The sequence below is a fragment of the Mustela erminea genome, chromosome 7, assembly GCF_009829155.1.
Source record: "Mustela erminea isolate mMusErm1 chromosome 7, mMusErm1.Pri, whole genome shotgun sequence".
NCBI classification, from domain to species: Eukaryota; Metazoa; Chordata; class Mammalia; order Carnivora; family Mustelidae; genus Mustela; species Mustela erminea.
In genome coordinates, this window is record NC_045620.1 from 91,201,599 (window position 1) to 91,223,489 (window position 21,891).

Here is a 21,891-nt window from a genome sequence, read left to right on the forward strand (position 1 = left end):
TAGTTGATTGGGAAGCATTGTATTGTCCTTGATATTTCACAGAGAAAAGAAAGGAGTGGTTCTCAACAATTATGGGGCATCTGCATTACTTGAGGGTCTGCGGGGGGGTGGGGGGGCGGGTATAAGAGCTCGTTTAAAGATCAGATTCTTGGGCACCAACCCAAACTTCCTAAACCTTATTCTCTGGGTGATAGCAGCTGGGATTCTTCATAAACATATACCTCAGGTGATTCTAATGAAGATGGTCTGCAGACCGCATTTTGATTACCATGATTAAAAGCCAAGAAACATGAATTCTGTCAACATCTTGCTCCACTTGCCTGAGTAAAAGATCTTTATTAATATCTGTCTTTTCTCTCCTCTATGAGAAAGCCATATTTTTGGAGGATACTCCTTCCACTTGAATCCCCTGTCATCCTCTCTGCTTTTATCAATTATCTTTTTGTTTTCTAGCTTCAATGTCTTTCTTTCCTTTGGGTCAATCTTCTCGGCATAGTAATAAACTCAATTGTCTTCCATATTGAAAACCAAAACAAAACTCTTGTCATGGTTCCTTTCCTGTTCTAGGCACTAACTTATCCTTTTTTTTTTCTTTTCATGACCAAAATCCTCTCTACACTCAATGTCTCACCTTCCTCACCCCCAATCATTTCCCAACTGTTGCACCTGGAGTCTGTTCCCACCATTCCAGCAAAATAATTTCTTGTGAAAGTTACCAATAATTCCTTAATGCCAATTTCATTAGATGCTTTTTAGTTATTTTGTCTTTCTGTTGCATTTGATGCTTTTGGCCTCTTCCATCTTAAAACTATAGCTGACCCTTGAACAGTGCAGGGATTAGGGAACTACCTACCACACAGTTGAAAATTTATATGACTTGACTCCACAAAAACTTAACTACTAATGGCCTACTGTTGATCAGAAGAAGTCTTACTGATAACCTAGTCAATTAACACATATTTTGGGGACACCTGGGTTTCTCAGTTGGCTGAGTATCCTGGGATCGAGTACCATATCAGGCTCCTTGGTCAGCTGGGAGCCTGCTTCTCCCTTGCCTGCTTTGCCTGCCACTCTCCCTGCTTGTACTCCCTCTCTGACAAATAAATTAATAAAATCTTAAAAAATTAATACATATTTTGTATGTTTTGTATATCATGTATTGTGTTCTTACACTGAAGTAAGGTGAAGCATAGAAAGTATTAAGGGATGCCTGGGTAACTCAGTTGTTTATGGGTCTGCCTTCAGTTCAGGTCATGATCTCAGCCTCCTGGGATGGCCTGCATCAGGCTCCCTGCTCAACAGGAATCTGCTTCTCTCTCTGCCTGCTGTTCCCCCTGCTTGTGCTCACTCTCTATCTGTCTCTCTCAATCTAACAAATAAACAAAATCTTTAAAAAAAAAGTGTTATCAAGAAAATTTAAAGAAAAGAAAATACTTTTATAGTACTGTACTATAATTACCCCCCCCCCCAAAATCTGTGTATAAATGGATCTGTGCCATTCAGACCTGGTTGTTTCAGAGTCAACTGTACTTGATTTTCCCTCTCTGTATTACCACTTTGTGTTCTCTTCCTATCTCTCTAGTAGTTTCTTCTCAGTCTGTGCTCTCCTCTTCCTCTTTTGGAATGTGCCTATTATTCAGGGTTCCATCCTTGGCCCATTTATCTTTTATACTGAGTTGTGACTTTCTCTAACACCTATGTGCTTGTTGTCACCAACCTACACCTCCCTCTTCCCTAAGTCCCAGCCCTGTGTCTACAACTGTTACCTGAACATCCTTAACTGGATATTTTTAGGCAACTGAAACTCAATATGTTAAGAATTGAACTGATGACCTTTCCCTAAAGACCTGCATGTTTCTACTTCTGTATTTCCTTGATCAGCTCAGCTGCCCAAATGAAAACGAGGGATTTATCTTCCTCTTTCCTTCTATATCTCCTACCTACACCCAGTCACCAGGTCCTATCAATGTGATCTCCAGGTACCTTTTGCATCTGTCCTCTCCTATCTCCACACCACAATCTGCATCCCATCATTCATCATCTGAAATACTGTTGTTAGTTCCTTATTTATTTTTATTTTTTTAATATTTTATTTATTTATTTGACAGACAGAGATCACAAGTAGGCAGAGAAGCAGGCAGAGAGAGAGGAGGAAGCAGGCTCCCCGCTGAGCAGAGAGCCCAATGCGGGGCTTGATCCCAGGACCCTGGGATCATGACCTGAGCTGAAGGCAGAGGCTTTAACCCACTGAGCCACCCAGGTGCCCCGTGTTAGTTCCTTATTGATTTCCTTTTCTCTATCAGGTCCTCCAGGTCCTCTCTTGTGTTTTGGTTCCTAAGGAGAATGGGTGAAAAGATGTAGAACTGTATCAGTGTAACTCAAGGATACAGCCATTTGTGTAAAGGACGGTGTAATTGAAGGAGAACTCCAATTTATTCTCTGGAGGGCTCATAGTCAGGAAACATCAGGTTTGTCTTTCAGACTGTCAACTTTGAATGTGGAAGTTGCTGAAAAGATTTACACATTTCAGCTATTAAATTAAGAGCAGTAGCTAAGATTTGAGAAAAACACACTAGAGATCATTGTTTTCCTTTCCTCTCCTTTTCTTTTCCTTTTTTTTCTTTTGAATTTTATTTATGCTTTTACTTGGGGGGGGTGGCGGTGGAGAAGCATGCTCTCTGCTCAGCCAAGCCATGGGCTTGATTCAGGATCCTGGGATTGTGAGCTGAGCTGAAGGCAGACACTTAACTGACCCACCCACATGCCCCTTTCTTTCTTTTTTAAAATTGTTTTTTCTTAACTACCATATGATCTCCCTGATATGAGGAAGTGGAGATGCAGCATGGGAGGTTTGGGGGGTAGGAAAAGAATAAATGAAACAAGATGGGATCGGGAGGGAGACAAACCATAAGAGACTCATAATCTCACAAAACAAACTGAGGGTTGGCGGGGTAGGGAGAGGGTGGTGGGGTTATAGACATTGGGGAGGGTATGTGTTATGGTGTGTGCTGTGAAGTCTGTAAACCTGATGATTCACAGACCTGTACCCCTGGGGCTAATAATATATTATATGTTTATAAAAAAAAATAAAAAAAAGAAAAAAATTGTTTTTTCTTAAGTGGCAGAAGAGCATAGGGAGTCAAAGGTAATAGTAGGAAGGTGAGGGAGATCATATAGAGAAATCATTTTGTAGTTAATAAAGGCTGTCCAAAAACATAATAGGCAAGATTTAGTGGTAGGGTAAAGGATGCTGAAGAACCAGAAAATTAATCTTGTTCTGTTGTAATGGGCATAAGCTATCCATTTCTGTAGTCCGCAGCTTCAGGATAATTCCTAAGAATCTTTGGTTTGAGATCTTCCAATGAATTAGACATTCAGTGTCCCAGAAAAAAATGATGCATTCATTTTTAGTTGAGTAACATGAATCCAGGGATCAATGCCTTTGGAGTTTCACTGTTGGTTTGTTGTTAACAGTGCCTGATTAGGATTTTCCATTGAGGATCAAGGGAAATTTTTTTCTGATACTTTCTCAGAAGATCAAATCTCTAGATTTCAGGTCATGCAGAAACTGCTTAGATGGGTGCTTTGTAAATATTTTGTTGCTTTACTGTTGATAAAATAAGAGTTACAGTGTGGGTCCTCTGCAGTAATTAGTCATATCAGTTTGTATTAGGGTAGGATCTAGTACTGCAAATACACAAGGGAGCCTGTTATTAACTCAGAAGGAGATAACTTATGGGTCTTTTGATAGATTGATGTCATCATTATCAAGACAAATGGAACTACTTTGGGCCTTGGGAATTTGAGAGTTTCTGAGAATTTTGCTAATGAGTTATAGAATTCCATTAGTTCCCTTTAATTTTCCTGAAATTTGTGAATGATAAGGATAGTGGAGTTTCTAAGTAAATGGTAAAGGTTTACAGAATTATTTAATAACAGTGTCACTGTGTGTACCTGTTACTGGAGAGGTGCATTGGGATTTCTCAAGTCAGGAACACAAAATCAAGGAATTTTTTTCCATCATTACATCCATAGCTCTCCAGCAAGGAAAAGCCTCAACTGTCATAAGAAGAGTTATATTTGAATGCACTCATAGTCAATTTAGAGGTTTGCTTAGGAGCCCTGAGGCTTTGGGCTCCAGTCTGTATTCTATGTTTATAGTTTTGCCAGAATTGCATCATTGGCAGATAGGACATGCATCCTTGGCAATAACCTTAAAAATTACCCCAGCGGTGCTGGTTCGATATCATTGCCAATTTATCTTTGCTATTATGGATAGATACCATGAAGAATTTCACTGGCCTCTAATTATGCTATCTCCTTAGGTAATAGCAAAACATCTCAAGATTCTTTAATTTGCTATTTATTTTACAGGAGTTCCTGAAATAGTCAGGAAATCTGTTACTAAAGCTTTTCAAAGCCATTGACTAACCTAAAATGTATATGTACCATCAGTACAAATACTTGTCCTTTTTCCTTTATTAGCTGATAGCTCTGGGCCAGGGCAATTAACTGGATCTACAAAAGACTTGGGATGGCAGTAATTCAGAGATTTTGGGCGAGTTATTTTTCTGAGCATTATATTCCTTCAAATACGAAATGGTAATAATACTCATCTCAGAGAACTGTGAGCATTTAATGAGTTTATCAATGAATAATACCTACCACTAAGTCCTTCACGTTGGTTATCTGCTTTAATTATCACAACCATCCTTTGTGATGGCTTCATCATTTTATAGAGGCTCGGTCACGCAGCTTTAAGGGCAATGTCAGGCTTGAAACTTCTATTTTTTTCTGATACCACGCGTCCGGTTCTTAATTCCTCTACTGTCCCAGACATCTTTCACTGCTAGGTTCAAGAGCCCATCATAAGGCCTGTCGCCCAGCAGGCACTCAATCTTTAAAAATTTAGTTTGCAAGTTTCATCATGGGTTTGTATTGGAGTCTGATCTGCTCTCGGTGCATGGGCAAAATTCAGTCTTGGCTTGGCGCAGTCGAGAACTAAATTCTCCCCTCCCTCGAGAGGAGCCCAGTCGGGGTTTATTGTGAGCTTTCAGTAGTGTGAGCAAGATCCCAGCGGGTGACGAGGACGACGCCCCTCCCCCGCCGGCCCCCGCCACACCTCTGCCCCCTGCCCCGCCCTCTCCCGCGGGGCGTCCTTAGCAACGCGCGCTTTCTCTCCATGCCCCGCCCAGTCCGCGCGGCGCGGGGGGGAGGCGCGAGGCCTCGGTGGTCTTTGCGCCTGCGCGCGGCCGCAACCGCCAGTCAGCTCTCCTCCCCTCCCCTCCCTCCCCTTTCCCCTCTCCCCCTCCTCCTCTGCCTCCTAGAGCGAGACACCAATATGGAGCCTGAAGACCTACCGTGGCCCGGCGAGCTCGAGGAGGAGGAGGAGGAGGAGGAGGAGACGGAGGAGGCGGAGGAGCGGGCAAACCTGGACTCGGACGAGGTGGTGATGGTGGAGGAGGTGGAGGAAGAAGAGAGGAGGTACCTGGACTTGGACTTTAGTAACTACGAGAGCCAGCCTCCGGAGAGTACGGACGACGAGGAAGACGAGGAAGCCAAGGCCTGGCTGCAGGCGCATCCCGTAGGGCCTTTGCCTCCGTCGTCGGTCCCGAGGCACCGCTACTCGGAGGACCAGCGGACCGGCCCGGAGAAGGTAAGCCGGGTCGGGGAGAGATGGGGGCTGCCGTCGGGCAGGGTGACGCGGCGTCTCTGCGCGCTCAGCCCGCTCTCTGATCCGCTGCCTCCTGCCGGCTGCGGGTCACCGTGCCGGGCAAATAACAGGCGGGCTTGTAAAGTCTTGTAGGGGCCGTATCGCGTCCTGGGTCTCCACTCCTGCGCAGGCTCTGGCTGACTACGCCAAGTCTCCCATTGTTTATGGCAAAGACCTCTCTTGCTTCACCCTCTCTGTGGGTCCCGGGCCTTTTGAATTACACCAGCTGTTCCGAGCGTCCCTATTCCCAGTGGGTGTGGTTAAGCAACGCTTTGGGGAGGAGATGGGGCTCCTCGTGCCCTGCTGGAGGGAAACGTTTGTACGAGGGGAGAGAGTAGTTCTCCAGGGACTGTCTTGTTGGGAAGACCGGAGATTAGCGTGCCTGAAGGGCAGGCAGGACTCTACTGGAGGGAGTAGTGTGGATTCTGGACGCTACATGATTAGTCTCCAGAGGCTCCTCACCTGTTTGACTTCTCCGGAACCTTGTTTGTAGCAATGAAGGGGAGGTAGGTAGGAGGTTTATGCTGCAGCTCCAGTGTGGAAAACTAGAAAGCACCAGGTAGTACACAATGGAGAAAGAGCTGGTTTTATGGTGGGCTCCCGAAGACGATTTTGAAAATAACTACATTTAATTCATTAGCTTTTCAGGGAGGAAAAAAAAAAAAGGTTTGCTATTCAGTTTGAATATCAAATCATCAGACACTTATTAAGTTTCTGTTGTGTGCAGGGCACGTTGTGGCGACCAAAACAAGCCTAGTGTTTATTGTCTAGGACTGCTCCATAGACAAGATGTAAACTGTGTAGAGTGAATAAAATACAACAAAGTACACGTGAAAAGACAGTGAAGAGACTTTTAATAGACCTGTGCTGTTCAACACAGTCATCACTATCCACACGTGGCTCTTGACATCGTATTTCGTTAAGATTAAATAAAGTTTAAAAATTCAGTGCCTTTGTTGTACTAACCATGTTTTAAGTGTCCAGTAGCCACACTTGACCAGTGGCATTATTGGACAGTGCAAATATAGAATAGTTCCATCATCACAGAAAGTTCTTTTGGACCTTAATGCTATAGACGGTTGATCATTAAGGAGTAATAGTTACTGTTTTTCTTGGTAAGTATTCCAGTGGGTGCTTAATTCATTGAGCATTCACCATGGGCATTCACACTGTCCGGCTGGATGCAAAGGAATCTTGGTGAACCAAAACATTTTTTTAAAAATCTCCGCCCTTCTAGTGTTCAGGTAAGAAAAAGCAGACAAAATTTAGTTGGCCACATAAATAAGTAAAACTGGTATGTGCTAATATACTTTGAAAGTATACCATAAGGGGATTTGACCTTGTTAGTGAAGCTGGGGAAAGCTTCCCTGAAGTTCTGATAAAGCTAAGATCTGAAGACAAAAATTAACTAGACACAGAGAAGAGAAAATCCTCCCAGCTGAGGGAAAGTCACATATAAAGGTGCTGTTGGAGAGAACATGGCATTTCCAGGGAACCAAAGGCTAATACGGATAAAGGCTTTATCTCTGGAGCTTTGGAATTGTTTAAATGGAATTGTTAAATTTGGAAAATGTTTAAAACATTTTCAGTGGTAAGATTTGTGTTTCAGAGGGGCGCCTGGGTGGCTCATTAGTTAAGTGCCTGCCTCAGGTCATTATCCCAGGGTTATGGGATCAAGCCCCACATTAGGCTCCCTGCTCAGTGGAAAGCCTGCTTCTCCCTCTCCCACTCCCCCTGCTTGTATTTCCTCTCTCACTGTTTCTGTCTCTGTGTCAAATAAATAAATAAAATCTTAAAAAAAAAAAAAGATTTGAGTTTCAGAAAGATCACTTTGTAGCAGAGTAGAGGACAGCTTTGACAGCAGGATGGAGTCAGAAGTGGCAGTAAGTCAATGATGCTAATTATTAAGCCATTGCAGCATTGCCAGGCAAAAGATGATAATATTTTGGAACAGTAAAGTGTTAGTGGATATAGAAAAAAGTAGACTGATTGAAGAAATATTTAGGAGGTAGGGGTTCCTGGATGGCTCAGTCACTTAAGCGTCTGCCTTTGGCCCAGGTCATGATCTCTAGGTCCTGGGATTAAGCCCTGTGTGTGTGTGTGGTGGTGGTGGGGGAGTTCTTGCTGAGCAGGGAGTCTGCTTCTCTCTTTCTTCCCACCTCTGCCCCTCCTCCCTGCTCATTCTCGTTCTTCTTTTAAAAAAAAAAAAAAAAGAAAATATTTTGGTTCTGTAAACATTTTTTATAACATTTCTATAAACATTTTATAACATTTCTATAAACATTTTTATTATACTGATAATGGATTAGGTAGAGTCTGGGTGTTAGATAATTCGATGAATGGTTGCGTCAAGCATCAAGGTATGGCCACGTTCATGGTGGGAACAGTGGAGGGAGGGGTTGATGGGTTTGGCTGAGATGAGTGTTGAGATTGTAAGATTGGTTTTGGAGATCAGAACAGAAGTCTGAATTGGGAATTCCAAGTTGTAAGTTATCTGCTTATAGACCATAATATATGGGACTCCATCTCAGGACTGTGAGATCATGACCTCAGCCGAAGGCAGACACTTAACAAACTGAGCCACCCAGGCATCCCTGCCTTTTTTTTTTTTTTTTTTTAAGATTTTATTTATTTATTTGAGAGACAGAGGGAGAGCATCCCAGCGGGGTGGAGGGAGGGACAGAAGGAGAGGGAGAAGCAGACTCCCTGCTGAGCAGAGAGCCAATTGCAGGACCCCATCCCAGGCCCGGAGATCATGACCTGAGTCGAAGGCAGATGCTCAACCAACTGAGGGACCCAGGTGCTGCATAATTATCTGACTTTTTAATTGTAGCCATCCTGGTGGATATGAGGTGGTATCTCATTGTGGTTTTGCTGTGCATTTCTCTGATGGCTTATGATATTGACCATCTTTTCTTGTGCTTATTGGCTGTTTGTATATCTTCTTTGGTGAAATGTCTATTCAGGTCCTTTATTCATCTTTATTTCAGTCATTTGTCTATTTGCTGTTGAGTTATAAGAATTCTTTATAAAGTCTTCATATTTTCCACAGTGTAAAGTAAAAATTTCCACATAAGGTGTCTGATTTGCAATATTTTCTCCCAGTCTGTAGGTTGTCTTTCACATACTTGATAGTGTTCTTTGAAGCACAGAAGTTTTTATTTTTGATGAAGTCTGATTTATCTTTTTGTTGTTGTTGTTGCTTATCCTATCTTAGAAACTGTTGCTGAATGAGAAGTCAAAGATTTATCCCTATGTTCTCTCTTACGAGTTTTATAGCTTTTGCTCTTACATTTTAGATCTTTGATTACTTTTGAGTTATTTTTGTACATTGCTACTTTTTTTGTATGTTGTTTGTATGTATGTATGCTACTTTTTTTGTATGTTGCTACTCAGTTGTCTCCACCATTTGTTGAAGAGTCTTTTTTCCAATTGAATGGTCTTAGCACTCTTGTTGAAGGTCAGTTGTCCATTGATGTATGGGTTTATTTCTGGACTCTCAATTCTATTCCATTATCCATCTGTCCAGCTTTATGTCATGGTACACTTTTTTGATTACCATTGCTTTGTGTAGTAAGTTTTGAAATGAGGATGTGTGAGTCCTCCAGCTGTGTTCTTCTTTCTCAAAATTTTTTGGCTATTCTAGTTGCCTTGCTCTTCTTTATGAATCTTAGGATCAGTTTGACAATTTCAACAAAGAAGCCAGCTGATACTTTGATAGGAATTACATTGAATCTATAGATCAGTTTAGGAGAATTGCCATCTTAGCAACACTGGGTTTTCTGATCTATGAACATAGGATATCTTTCCATTTATTAAAATCTTTCCAGACACATTCAGTACTGTTTTGTACTTTATAAGGTATAAATTTGACACTTACTTTCCCTTAAATTATTCTAAGTTTTTTATTCTTTTTGTGCTATTGTAAGTAGAATTTATTTTTTAATTTCATGTTTGGATTGTTCATTGCAAGTGTATAAAAGGACAGTTGGTTTTTGTACATTCATTTTGTCTCCTGCAATTTTGCTGAACTCGTTTATTAATCCTAATAGATTGTTAGTGGAGTTTGTAGAATTTTCTGTATATAAGACCATGTCAAATGTGAATACATATAGTTTGATTCTTCTTTTCCAATTTGAGTGCTTTTTATTTTTTTCTTGTCTAATTTCCTTGGATAGAATTTCAAGTATAATATTGAATAGATTTAGTAAAAATGGATGTACTTCTCTTTTTTTTTTAATTTTTTATTTTTTATAAACATATATTTTTATCCCCAGGGGTACAGGTCTGTGAATCACCAGGTTTACACACTTCACAGCACTCACCAACACACATACCCTACCCAATGTGGATGTACTTCTCTTATTCCTGACCTTAGGGGGAAAGCATCCAATTTTTTCACTGAAAGTAGGATGTTAGTTTTTGGTTTTTCATAGCTTACCTTATCAGATTGATGAAATTTCTATCTATTCCTAGTTGATGGAGTATTGTTTACCATGAAAAGGTGTTAGATTTTGTCAAATTATTTTATTATTTGGTGTATTAATATTAGATTGTTAAGCCAAGCATGCAATGCATGCTTTACTTCATCATGGTACCTAAATATATGTTATAGGGTACAGGAATATGTACACACACACACACACAATTTACTAGTATTTTTTAAAAGAATTTTTGCATCTGTAGTCCCAAGGTAATAGTCTGTAGTTTTTTGTGATGTTTTTGTCTGGCTTAGTATCCAGGTAAGACTGGCTTCATAAAATGAGTTAAAAGTGTCCTTTCTGTTTGTTTAGGATTGGCACTAATAATTTTTGACTGTTAGCTAGATTACACCACATAGGTCTGGGCTTTTCTTTTGGGGAAGTATTTTAATTACTAATTGACTCTCTTTCCTTGCTATATGTCTCTTCAGATTTTCTATTTCTTCTTGGATCAGTTTCAGTAATTTGTGTTTTCTAGGTGTTTGTCCATTTCTTCCAAGTTATCTAATTTTGTAACATGTAGTTTTTCACTGTATCTCCTTATAATTATTTGTATTTCTGTAAGATTGGTAATGAAGTTCCTCTTTAATTTCTGATTTTAAGTAATGGGAGTACCGTCTTTTTTTCTTGGTGAGTCTGGCTAAAGGATTTTTAATTTGGGGACTATTTCAAAGACCTAACTTTTGGTTTCATTTATTTTTCACTATTCTCTATTTCATTTCATTTCTTTCTTTCTTTCCATCCTTCCTTCCTTTCTTCCTTCCCTACGATTTTTATTTATTTAGAGAGAGAGAGCATGCACAAGCACGGGGAACGGCAGGCAGAGGGAGAAGCGGGTTCCCTGCTACAAAAAGGGCCCCATGTGGGATTTGATTCCAGGACCCTGCAGACCATGACCTGAGCCAAAGCCAGATACTTAACCTACTGAGCCACCCAAGCTTCCCTATTTCATTTATTTCTCTTTAGTTTTATTTTCTTCCTTCTGTTTGCTTTGGGTTTTGGGTTTCTTTTTTAGTTAAAGGTGCGTGGGCAGGCTGTTGATTGAGATCTTTGTTCTATTTGTAATGTAGACATTTGTAGCTATAAATTTCCCTCTCAGCACTGCTTTAGCTGCAATGCATAATTTTGGTATGTAGTATTTTTGTTCTCATCTCAAAATATTTGAAAATTCTCTTTATGAGTTCTTTTTTTTTGACCCATTGGTTATTTAAGAGTCTGTTGCTTAATTTCCACCCACTTGTGGATTTATTCAATTTGCTTTTGTTACCAATTTCTGCCTTTATTCCATTTTATTTGGGGAATAAACTTTTCATGTTTTCTTTTCTTTTTTTTAAGGTTTTTATTTATTTGACAGAGACAGACAGAGAGAGAGGGAACACAAGCAGGGGGAGTGGGGGAGGGAGGAGCAGGCTTCCCCCTGAGTAGGGAGCCGGACATGGGACTTGATCCCAGGGTTCTGGGATCACAACCTGAGTTGAAAGCAGACAACCAACTGACTGAGCCACCCAGGTGCCCATGTTTTCAATTATTTAAAAATTTTGAAGCTTGTTTTATGGCCCAACATATGGTCTGTTCTGGAGAATGTTCCATGGGGGCTGGAGAGGAATGTGTATTCTGCAGCTCTGGAGGGAAATGTTCTATTATATTTGTACATCTGTTGTGTTTATGGTGGCATTCACATCTTATTTTCCCATGTTGGTCTTTTGTCAAGGTGGCTATCCTTTTTTTAAAGTAGACTCCTTGGGAGCAGTTGTTCTTTTTTTTTGATAGAAAAACTAAGCAGAAAGTACAGATTTCCCATATATCCCCCCCCCCCCCATTTTCCTGTTATTAACATCTTGCACTAGTCTGTCACATTTGTTACAGTTAGTAAGTCAGTACTGATATATTATTTTTAATTAAAGTCCATAGTTTATGTTAGGGTTCACTCTTGGTATATTCTATGGGTTTTTTTAATTTTTATTTTTTTAAATTTATTTAACAGACAGAGATCACAAGTAGGCAGAGAGGCAGGTAGAGAGAGAAGGGGAGGCAGGCTCCCTGCTCAGCAGAGAGCCCAACAAATGTATAATGCCATGTATCCACTATTACAGGATCATACATGACTGTTTCACTGCTCTAAAAATCCCGTGCTATACCGAGTCACCCTTCTCTCCCTTCCTCTGAAACCCTGGTAACCACTGATATTTTTATTGTCTCCATAGTTTTTGCCTTTTCCAGAAAATCATGTAGTTAGCCTTTTCAGAATGACTTCTTTCACTTAGCAATATGCATTTAAGTTTCTTCCATGTCTTTTTACAGTTTGATAGCTCATTTCTTTTTTTCTCCTTGACTTTTTTTTCTATTGTGGCAAAATATACATAAAATTTACCATTTTAACCATTTTTAAGTAGCATTACATGTTTGTTGTGTAACCACCACCATCATCCATCTCCAGAACTACTTTATCTTTCCAAACTGAAATTTTAACATTTCTGCCATATCTGAGTCTGATTCTGAAGCTTGTTCTGTCCCATCAAACTGTTTTTGTCTTTTAGTATGCCTTTTAACTTTTTGTTCAAAGTCAGATATTTATTAAATGAATGTGATATGAAAGGAACTGAAGTAAATAGGCCTTTAGTGTGAAGTTTTGTATTTATCTGGCTAGAGGTAAGATTGTATTTACTATTTGCTGTAGCTTTATGCCAGGGGCTAAAATTTCCTCTGGTGACCTTGTTTTTGTCTTCCGGTTTCTCTAAGGATTTATTCTTAAATAAGGTCTGAGATGTACTTTTAGTTATATTCCCCTATGATTATCAGGAGCCCTATTGATGCAGGATGGTGTGTGTGTGGGGGGGGGGGAGGTGGTGGTTGGGTGGGGGAGCAGGGTAGTGTTCTCTAGTCCTATTATTATTAGGTGTTAGTCTTTCCCCTGGGTTGTGGTTTTCCCTGGGGTTTTCATTGTCTTAAGTGAGACAGAAAGGCTAAAAGGGGGCTGGAGTTGGATATTTCTTTATGCTCATGTTGAAGGCCATAGCAAGCTAGAGTTGGTTATTTACCTTCCTCTAGGTCTCTTAGTCTCTGGTAAAGCCCAAGTGGGTTAAGCTCTGGTAAAATAGTTTCTTTTGAGGGCAGGTTTTACTAGGAACAGAATGCTCAGGTATATTTCAAAATGGCTACTTTTCCCCTCCCCCTGCCAGAAGCGGAAGATTTTTCTCTCATCTGTAGGAATGTGGTGCAGATCCTGGACGTAAAACTCATGGGTGTGGTGGCCCCTGTAAGACTGATATTCCTTTTTTTTTTTTTTTTTTTAAATCTCAGGGTTGTTTACCCTGAGCTTCTAGCAAGTTGTCAATTGCAGTTTAGGTTTTCCTGCTGTAGTACTGGTTTCCATCGTGGCATCTGCTCCTTGGATTTCGCTCCAGTAAACAGTAATTCTCTGTATCTGCTTGTCTGTTTCCCCAGTCTTTGGGACTGTGGTTGCCTTTTATTTTATTTCTCTAATGGATGTAAGAAGAGTTGTTGGTTTTCAATTTGTTCAGCCTTATTGTTGTTGTCCTTGTTGTTGTTATGGGAGTGATAACTTCCTAACTTCTTGCATGCTGGACCAGGACTCTTGTTTTTGTTATTTTTGTAATAGACACTGTTGTTAAGATTCCCAGAAAATTTGAGCAGAAAAACTGAGCAGGCTCAAAACATACCTTGGAGATATTGCAGATTTGGTTCCAGACCATTACAAAAAAGTGAATATTGTAATAAAGCAAGTGAAAAGAATTTTTTGTTTGCTAAGTGCACATAAAAGTTATGTTTACATTATAATGTAGTCTGTTATGTGTGCAATAGCATGTGTAAGCCAACAATGTGTATACCTTAATTAAATACCTTATTGCTAAAAAATGCTGACCATCATCTGAACTTCTAGAAAGTTGTAATCTTTGTGGTAGAGTCTTGCCATGATGTTGGTAACTGCTGACTGATCAGGGGTGGTGGCTGCTGAAGGCTGGTATGGGTGTGGCCATTTCTTAAAATAAGACAATGAAGTTTGTGACATTGATTGCTGGTTTCATGAATGATTTTTCTGTAGCATGTGATGCTATTTGAAGCATTTTACCCACAGTAGATTTTTTTTTTAAAGACTTACTTATTTATTTTGGGAGAGGGGGAAAGAGAGAAGAGGAGGGGAGGGGCAGAAAGAAACTGGGAGAGGGAACCTCAAGTAGATTGCCTGCTGAGTGCAGAGCCCAATGTGGAGTTTGATCTCATGACCGTTAGAGCCTAAATCAAGAGTTGAGTGTTTAACCAACTGAGCCACTAGAAGTTCTTTATAAAACCGAAGTCAGTCCTCTCAAACCCTGCCACTGCCTCTCAAACCCTTGCCATTACAAGGTTAAGTAATACTTTTAAGTCCTTTGTTGTCATTCCAACAGTCTTCACAGCATCTTCACAAAGAGTAGATTCCATCTCAAGAATTTTCTTTTCCTGTGCATAAGAATCAACTCCTCATCCATTATAGTTTTATCATGAGATTGTAGCAATTTGGTCATATCTTAAGGCTCTACTTCTAATTCTGGTTCTTTCGCTATTTACATCACATCTGCAGTTACTTCTTCCACTGGTCTTAAACTGTCACAGTCATGCATGAGGGTTGGAATCAGCTTCTTTTTTTTTAAAGATTTTATTTATTTATCAGAGAGAGAGAGGGGGGGAGAGAGCGAGCACAGGCAGACAGAATGGCAGGCAGAGGCAGAGGGAGAAGCAGGCTCCCTGCTGAGCAAGGAGCCCGATGTGGGACTCGATCCCAGGACGCTGGATCATGACCTGAGCCGAAGGCAGCTGCTTAACCAACTGAGCCACCCAGGCGTCCCTGGAATTAGCTTCTTTTCAGACTCCTGTTAAAGTTGATAATTTGACCTCTTCCCATGAATTATGAATGTTCTTAATACCATCTAGAAAGATAAATCCTTTCTAGAAGGTTTTCTTTTTTTTCTTTTTTTAATAATTTTTTATTTTTTATAAACATATATTTTTATCCCCAGGGGTACAGGTCTGTGAATCACCAGGTTTACACACTTCACAGCACTCACCAAAGCACATACCCTCCCCAATGTCCATAATCCCACCCCCTTCTCCCAAACCCCCTCCCCCCAGCAAACCTCAGTTTGTTTTGTGAGATTAAGAGTCATAGAAGGTTTTCAATTTAGTTTTCTCAGATCCATCAGAGGAATCTCTGTCTATGACATTCTTTAATAATAAGACTTGAAGGTCCAAATGATTCCTTGATCCACGGGCTGCAGAATGCATGTTGTGCTAGTAGGCATGAAAACAGCGTTAGTCTTACTGTAGATCTTCATTAAAGGTCTTGGGTGAGCACGTGCAATGTCAGTGAGTGGTAATGTTTTATTTTTTGCTGAGCAGTAGGTGTCAACAGTGGGCTTCAAATATTTATTAAACCATGTTGTAAACAGATGTACTATCATCCAGGCTTTGTATTTCCACTTAAAGAGTTCAGGCAGAGTAGATTTAGCGTAATTCTTGAAGGCTCTAGGATTTTCAAAATGATGAATGAGCATCAGTTTCAACTTGAAGTCGACAGCTGCATTAGTCCCTAACAAGAGTCAGCCTGTCCTTTAAAGCTTTGAAGCCAGGTGTTGACTTCTTTCTAGCCATGAGAGTCCTAGACAGCATCTTTTTCCAACATAAAGCTGTTTTGTCTACATTGAAAATCTGCTGTTTAGTGTGGCTACCTTCATTAATTATCTTAGCTAGGTTTTCTGGATAATTTGCTGCACCTTCTGCATTAGAACTTGCTGCTTCATCTTACACTTTTGTTATGGAGATGGCTTTTTCCCTTTAATCTCATGAGCCATCCTCTGCTAGTCTCACTTTTTTGCAGCATCCTCACCACTCTCAGCCTTCATACAATTGAAGGGTTAAGGCCTTGCGCTGGATTAGGCTTTGGTTTAAGGAAATGCTAGATTGTATGCTAAGAGTATGTTTAGTTTTGTAAGACACTGTCAAACTATCTTCCAAAGTGACTGTACCATTTTGCATTCTCATTCAGTAATGAATGAGAGTTCCTGTTACTCTGTACTCTGAGCAGCATTTGGTGTTGCCATCGTTTGGGATTTTGACCATTCTAGTAGGTGTGTAGTGATGATCTCATTGTTTTAATTTGCAATTCCCTAATGATAATATGATGTGGAGCATCTTCTCATGTTCTTGTTTTCCAGATGTATATCTCTTTTGTTCACATCTATTGACCATTTTCTAATTGGGTTGTTTTTGTATCATTGAATTTTAAGGGTTATGTATTTTGGTTTATAGTTCTTTATCAGATATGTCTTTTACCAATATTGTTTCCCAGTCTATGGCTTCTCTTTTCATTCTTTTGACATTGTGTTTCACAGAACAAAAGTTTTTAATTGTAATGAGTCTGATTTCTTTCAAGGACTGTGGTTTGGTGTTGTACCTAAAAATTCATCATCGTATCCAAAGTCATCTAGGTTTTCTTCTATATTATCATCTATGAGTTTTACAGTTTTTATAATTTCCCAGTTTGCATTTACATCTGTGATTGGTTTTGAGTTAAATTTTCTGAAGCATGTCAAAGTGGTGTCTAGATTGATTTTTTTGCTTGCGGATGTCTAGTTGTTTCAGCACCATTTGTTAAAAAGACTCTCTTTGCTCCATTATATTGCCTTCTGTTCCTGTGTCAAAGATTAGTTGACTATATTTATCTGGGTCTGTTTATGGGCTTTGTTATGTTACAGTGATCTATTTTTGTGTTCTTTTGCCAATACTACCCCGTCTTGATTGCTGTAGCTTTATATTGAGTCATGAAGTCAGATAGTATCAAGTCTCCCACTTTGTCTTTAATTTTGTGAGAGCTGTTCTGGGTCTTCCTTATGAACTCTAAAATTACTTTATCAATACCCGCAACATAATTTGCTTAGAATTTTGATTGTGATTGGAATTGTATTGAGTCTGTACATCATGTTGGGAGGAATTGACATACTGACAGTATTGAGTCTTCCAAACCATGGACGTGGTAATTAGTTCCTCTTTGATTTCTTTCATCAGAGTCTTAACAGTTTGCCTCATATAGATTTTGTACATATTTGGTTACATTTATACCTGAGTGTTTTAATTTGGGGGTGCTAATGTCAATGGTATTGCTTTTTAAATTTCAGATTCCAGTTGTTCATTGCTGGCATATAGGAAAGTAATTGACTTGCTCTGTTTTTTTTTTTTTAGATTTTATTTATTTATTTGAGAGAGAGACAGTGAGAAAGAGCATGAGTGAGGAGAAGGTCAGAGGGAGAAGCAGACTCCCCATGGAGCTGGGAGCCTGACGCGGGACTCGATCCCGGGACTCCGGGATCATGACCTGAGCCGAAGGCAGTCGTCCAACCAACTGAGCCACCCAGGCGTCCCTTGCTCTGTTTTTTTAATGTCCAAAAATCATTCATAGAATATCTGTTTCTTTGAAAATGGAGTATTGAAGTCTAATTATTGTTGAATTGTCCATTTCTCCCTCCATTTCTTCCAGTTTCTCCTTTCAGTTTTTACTGGGGGCTCTGATGTTAGTTGCATATGGATTTTTAATTGTTAATGCATTCTTGGTGGGTTGACTGTGTTATCACTGTGAAATGTTACTGTTTATCTTGAGTAGTTTATTTTAATATGTTTATAAAAAATATTTTAAAATTTTAATTCCAGTATAATTAACATACAGTATTCATTTCAGGTATACAATGTAATGTTCATATATACAATATAATAACGATGAACACCGTTTCAGGTATACAGTATTATGATTCAACAGCTATAGCTCAGTGCTCATCATGATTAGTATGCTCCTAATCCCCTTCCCCTGTTTCATACACTGTTTGTGTAAGGTCTAAGAAAGTGGTTGAGTTTCATTCTTTTGCATGTGTTAGGGTCAGTAATCAAAGGAGCAAGACTGATACAAAGCAAAAGTCAAGCAGAGCTTTATTTCGAGCCAAGCATTGAGAATCAAACTGACCGGTCAGGACTGATTGGGGCCGTCTCTTACAAAGAGGTGACGACCCTTCCCAGCCTCACAGACTAACTTTTATAGAGGTGGTTGAGTCTGGCTTATACACAGGTGGCCAATTAGATTGCAATACACAGGGAAAACTGCACAGTCATGCTAGGTTGGCAATACGGGTGGCCAATTGAATTTCAACTTACCATAGTAAATATATGTGTGCCCTACTGATTGGATGTCTGCATCTGGCCTGGTCCGTCCTTGTATCTGGGCTTTGCAAATAAGTTCCTCTGGGAGGGGCAGGGTCAATTTAAGTTTATAACCAAGTGGCTCCCTCTGGCTAACCAGGGCCTTACATTCCCCCCTTTTCTCTGGAGAGTAGTCAAATCTTTGACTTTTCAGCCAGTTCTATGTTCTCCTGTTGTAAGGGGTTATATTGAGCATGTAAGACTAACATTTTTATCGCTCTAATTTTCTTTTGTACAAATGTCATTAGGGCATTTACAATGCAGGGGCCAAAAAGTAACATTAGTGCACAGTCGGCTGATGAGTTAGCCATTCTCTGCTTTGTATAACCTTTTCATTTTTCCTAATTCCGTTTGTCTAATTTCCCACCTATACTTTTTTGTCTTATAAGGTGACTCAGAAGCTCTTACACAAACAGGTAACAATAGGAACAACAATGAACACATAGTCTTTTGAGTCTTAGCTTTAATCCACGGTCATGGGGTCCATTGGCTGCGGCTTCCATCTCTGGGGGGCATCCTCGTCCTTGGCTCATTTGACGTGACCCACGTGAATCCAGGCCCTGATGCCTTCTACTTTTATTGCTGTGGGGGTGGTCAGGATGACAGTAAACAGTCCCTTCCAGCGGGGCTTCAAATTTCCCACTTGATGGCGACATATCCAAACCAAGTCCCCGGGTTGGTAAGGATGTGGTCCCACCTCCATCTCTGTCTCAGTGTGGGCAGTCTTTTTAAGACAGATTGTAATGCCTGCAGTGACTGGAGTACAGACTGATCAGTCATTTCAGCTAGGGCAACCTCTTGCAGCCGAGGGCAGAGCCGGGGCAGGGAGTGTCTCCCGAACATTACTTCAAATGGGGTCACCTTGTTTAAGTAGGGTGTACACTGTGCCCTGAGGAGGGCGAAAGAAAGGAGATCCACCCATCCACCGCCAGTCTCCAGAAGTAGCTTTGTCAAGGTCTCTTTAAGAGTCTGCTTCATTCTCTCTACTTGCCCGGAACTCTGGGGCCAGTAGGCACAATGTAGTTTCCAATTAGTGCCCACAGCCTTGGCCAATTCCTGTGAGGCTGAACTCACAAATGCAGGGCCGTTGTCTGACCCGATCGTGAGAGACAGCCCAAACCTAGGAATTATTTCTTCTAATAGCTTTTTGGTTACCACTCCTGCCGTCTCATGTTTGGTGGAAAAAGCCTCTACTCAGCCTGAAAAGGTATTCTACTTGTGCCCCATATTTTCCAGGTCTCATTTCAGTAAAATCTATTTCCCAGTAAATTCCTGGTTCCTTACCTCCTCCTCTTTTCCCTCTTCCCATTCTAGTTCCTCCCGCATTAACTGCCTGGCATTGAGCACATCTATCAACTACATCCTGAACCATATGCCCTAATTTAGAAACCTGGAATTGCTTGCCTATAAGCTCCTTGAGTTTGCGTGTCCCCAAATGAGTACCCTAATGTATCTGGTCTACTAACTTCTTTCCGAGTCTTCAAGGAAGAATTAACTTTCCTGTTTTAGTCTTAGCCCAGTCCTCTTCATAGTCCAATTTAGCCCATTTTTGTAAATACTTTAAATCTTCCTCTGAAATAGTCCGGTTTTTCTGGTAGGTCTGGAGCTGGGAGTGTAACCAGCTCTTGCACTGTCTCTTGGGCTGCTTGCCTTGTGGCTTGATCTGCTAATTGGTTTCCTTTTGAAATCAGATCAGTCCCCTTTTGGTGTCCTGGGCAATGCATAACGGCCACCTCTTTTAGGTCCCAAATAGCCTGGAGGAGAGCCAATATTTCTCCTCTTTTTTTTTCCTTTAAGATTTATTTATTTATTTATTAGAGAGACAGAGAGCGAGAGATCACAAGTAGGCAGAGAGGCAGGCAGAAGGGTGGGGGGGGGGGAAGCAGGCTCCCTGCTGAGAGCCCAATGTGGGGCTCGATCCCAGGACCCTGGGATCATGACCTGAGCTGAAGGCAGAGGCTTAACCCACTGAGCCACTCAGGCGCCCCTCTCCTCTGTTTTTAATTCCTTTTCCTTCGGCTGTTAATAAGCCCCCCTTTCTTTATAAATAGCCCCATGTATATGGAGAGTAACAAAGGCGTACCTGCTCTCCGTATAGATGTTGGCAGTTTTACCTTTGGCCATCCGCAGTGCCTTAGTGAGTGCAATCAGCTCCGCTTTTTGTGCTGAAATTCCATGTGGCGGGGCTGCCGTCCAGAGTTCCTGCTCAGGGGAAACCACTGCAACCCCCGCATAACTCTTTCCATTGACCATGTTGCTATTCCCATCTGTGAACAGAGTCATCTCGGCATCCGGGAGGGGAATGTCTCTGAGATCCTGGCCTTATTCCTGTGACTTGGGTTAGGACCTCCCTGCAGTCGTGTGGGTGGTCAGCCAGCTTCTCTGGCAGCAGTGTGGCTGGATTTAGCACAGCCGGGGGCCCGAAGGTCACTCTTGGTTCGTTGAGGAGGAGGGCCTGATACCCCGTCACTCGGGCGTTCATCATCCATCGGTCTGGTGGAGTCTGGAGTAGGCCCTCTCTAGCGTGTGTGGTGGTTAAGATGAGATTTTGACCCAAAGTCAATTTACTTGCATCCTTAACCAGGAGGGCTGTGGCAGCAATTTAGCGGAGGCAAGGGGGGAACCCAGGTGCTACTGGATCTAATTTCTTGCTAAGATAGGCTACAGGCCTTTGCCAAGGCCCCAGAGTCTGAGTCAAAACTCCTTTGGCCACCCCTGCTTTTTCATCCACATACAAGTGGAAGGGCTTGGTAACATCTGGGATGGCCAATGCTGGGCACTCAGTAAGGCTGTTTGTAATTCCCGAAATGCTCCTTCTCCCTCAGCTGTCTACTCTATCATACCTTAGTTCCTGGAGAGGTCGGGCAATCTCCGCAAACCGAGGTATTCACAGCCTACAGTATCCCACCATCCCAAGAAAGTCCCTCACTTGTTGGAACATGGTGGGGCGGGGATATCAGGTGATCACCTGTTTCCTGGACTCAGTGAATGCACTCCCTCCTGGAGATCAAAGCCTAGATAAGTGGCGTGGTTCTGACAGAGCTGTGCTTTCTTTGCTGACACCCGATAGATACCCTTTTTCCTGCAGTCTGTGAGAGAGCTCTGGTTCCCCACAAACATGACTCATAGTCCTCAGTGGCTATTAGCAAGTCATCAACATACTCTAACAGAGTGACTTGTGGGTTGGAGGTTCTGTACTCATGCAAATCCTCGTGTAGGGCCTTGTCAAAGATGGTGAATTCTTGAATCCTTGGGGAAGTCTTGTCCAGGTGAGCTGGCCTTAGAACCCTTCCTGTGGGTCGGATCAGTCAAAAGCAAAAAGGGGCTGAGATTCTCTTGCTAAAGATATGCAGAAAAATGCATCCTTGAGATCTAAGATGGTATACACAGTTCTTTTGGGACCCAGGAGGGAGAGTAGGGTATAAGGGTTAGGCACCGTTGGGTGGATATCTCCAACCC

At 41.3% G+C, this 21,891-nt stretch overlaps 1 protein-coding gene across 7 annotated transcripts in view; it reads left to right on the top strand.

The window, feature by feature from the left end:
• The first annotated feature begins 5,191 nt into the window (after positions 1-5,191).
• The window catches only part of ALMS1 (ALMS1 centrosome and basal body associated protein), a 202,152-nt gene continuing 185,452 nt past the window's right edge, over positions 5,192-21,891 (top strand). For 4 of the 7 annotated variants that reach the window (XM_032352467.1, XM_032352468.1, XM_032352472.1 and 1 more), the window contains exon 1: positions 5,193-5,656. In XM_032352467.1, the coding sequence (XP_032208358.1) occupies positions 5,342-5,656 (315 nt within the window). In that variant the 5' untranslated portion in view covers positions 5,193-5,341. Of the gene's footprint in view, positions 5,657-21,891 lie in introns of all 7 variants that reach the window. The other 3 variants (XM_032352471.1, XM_032352470.1, XM_032352474.1) reach the window with 3 other exon arrangements.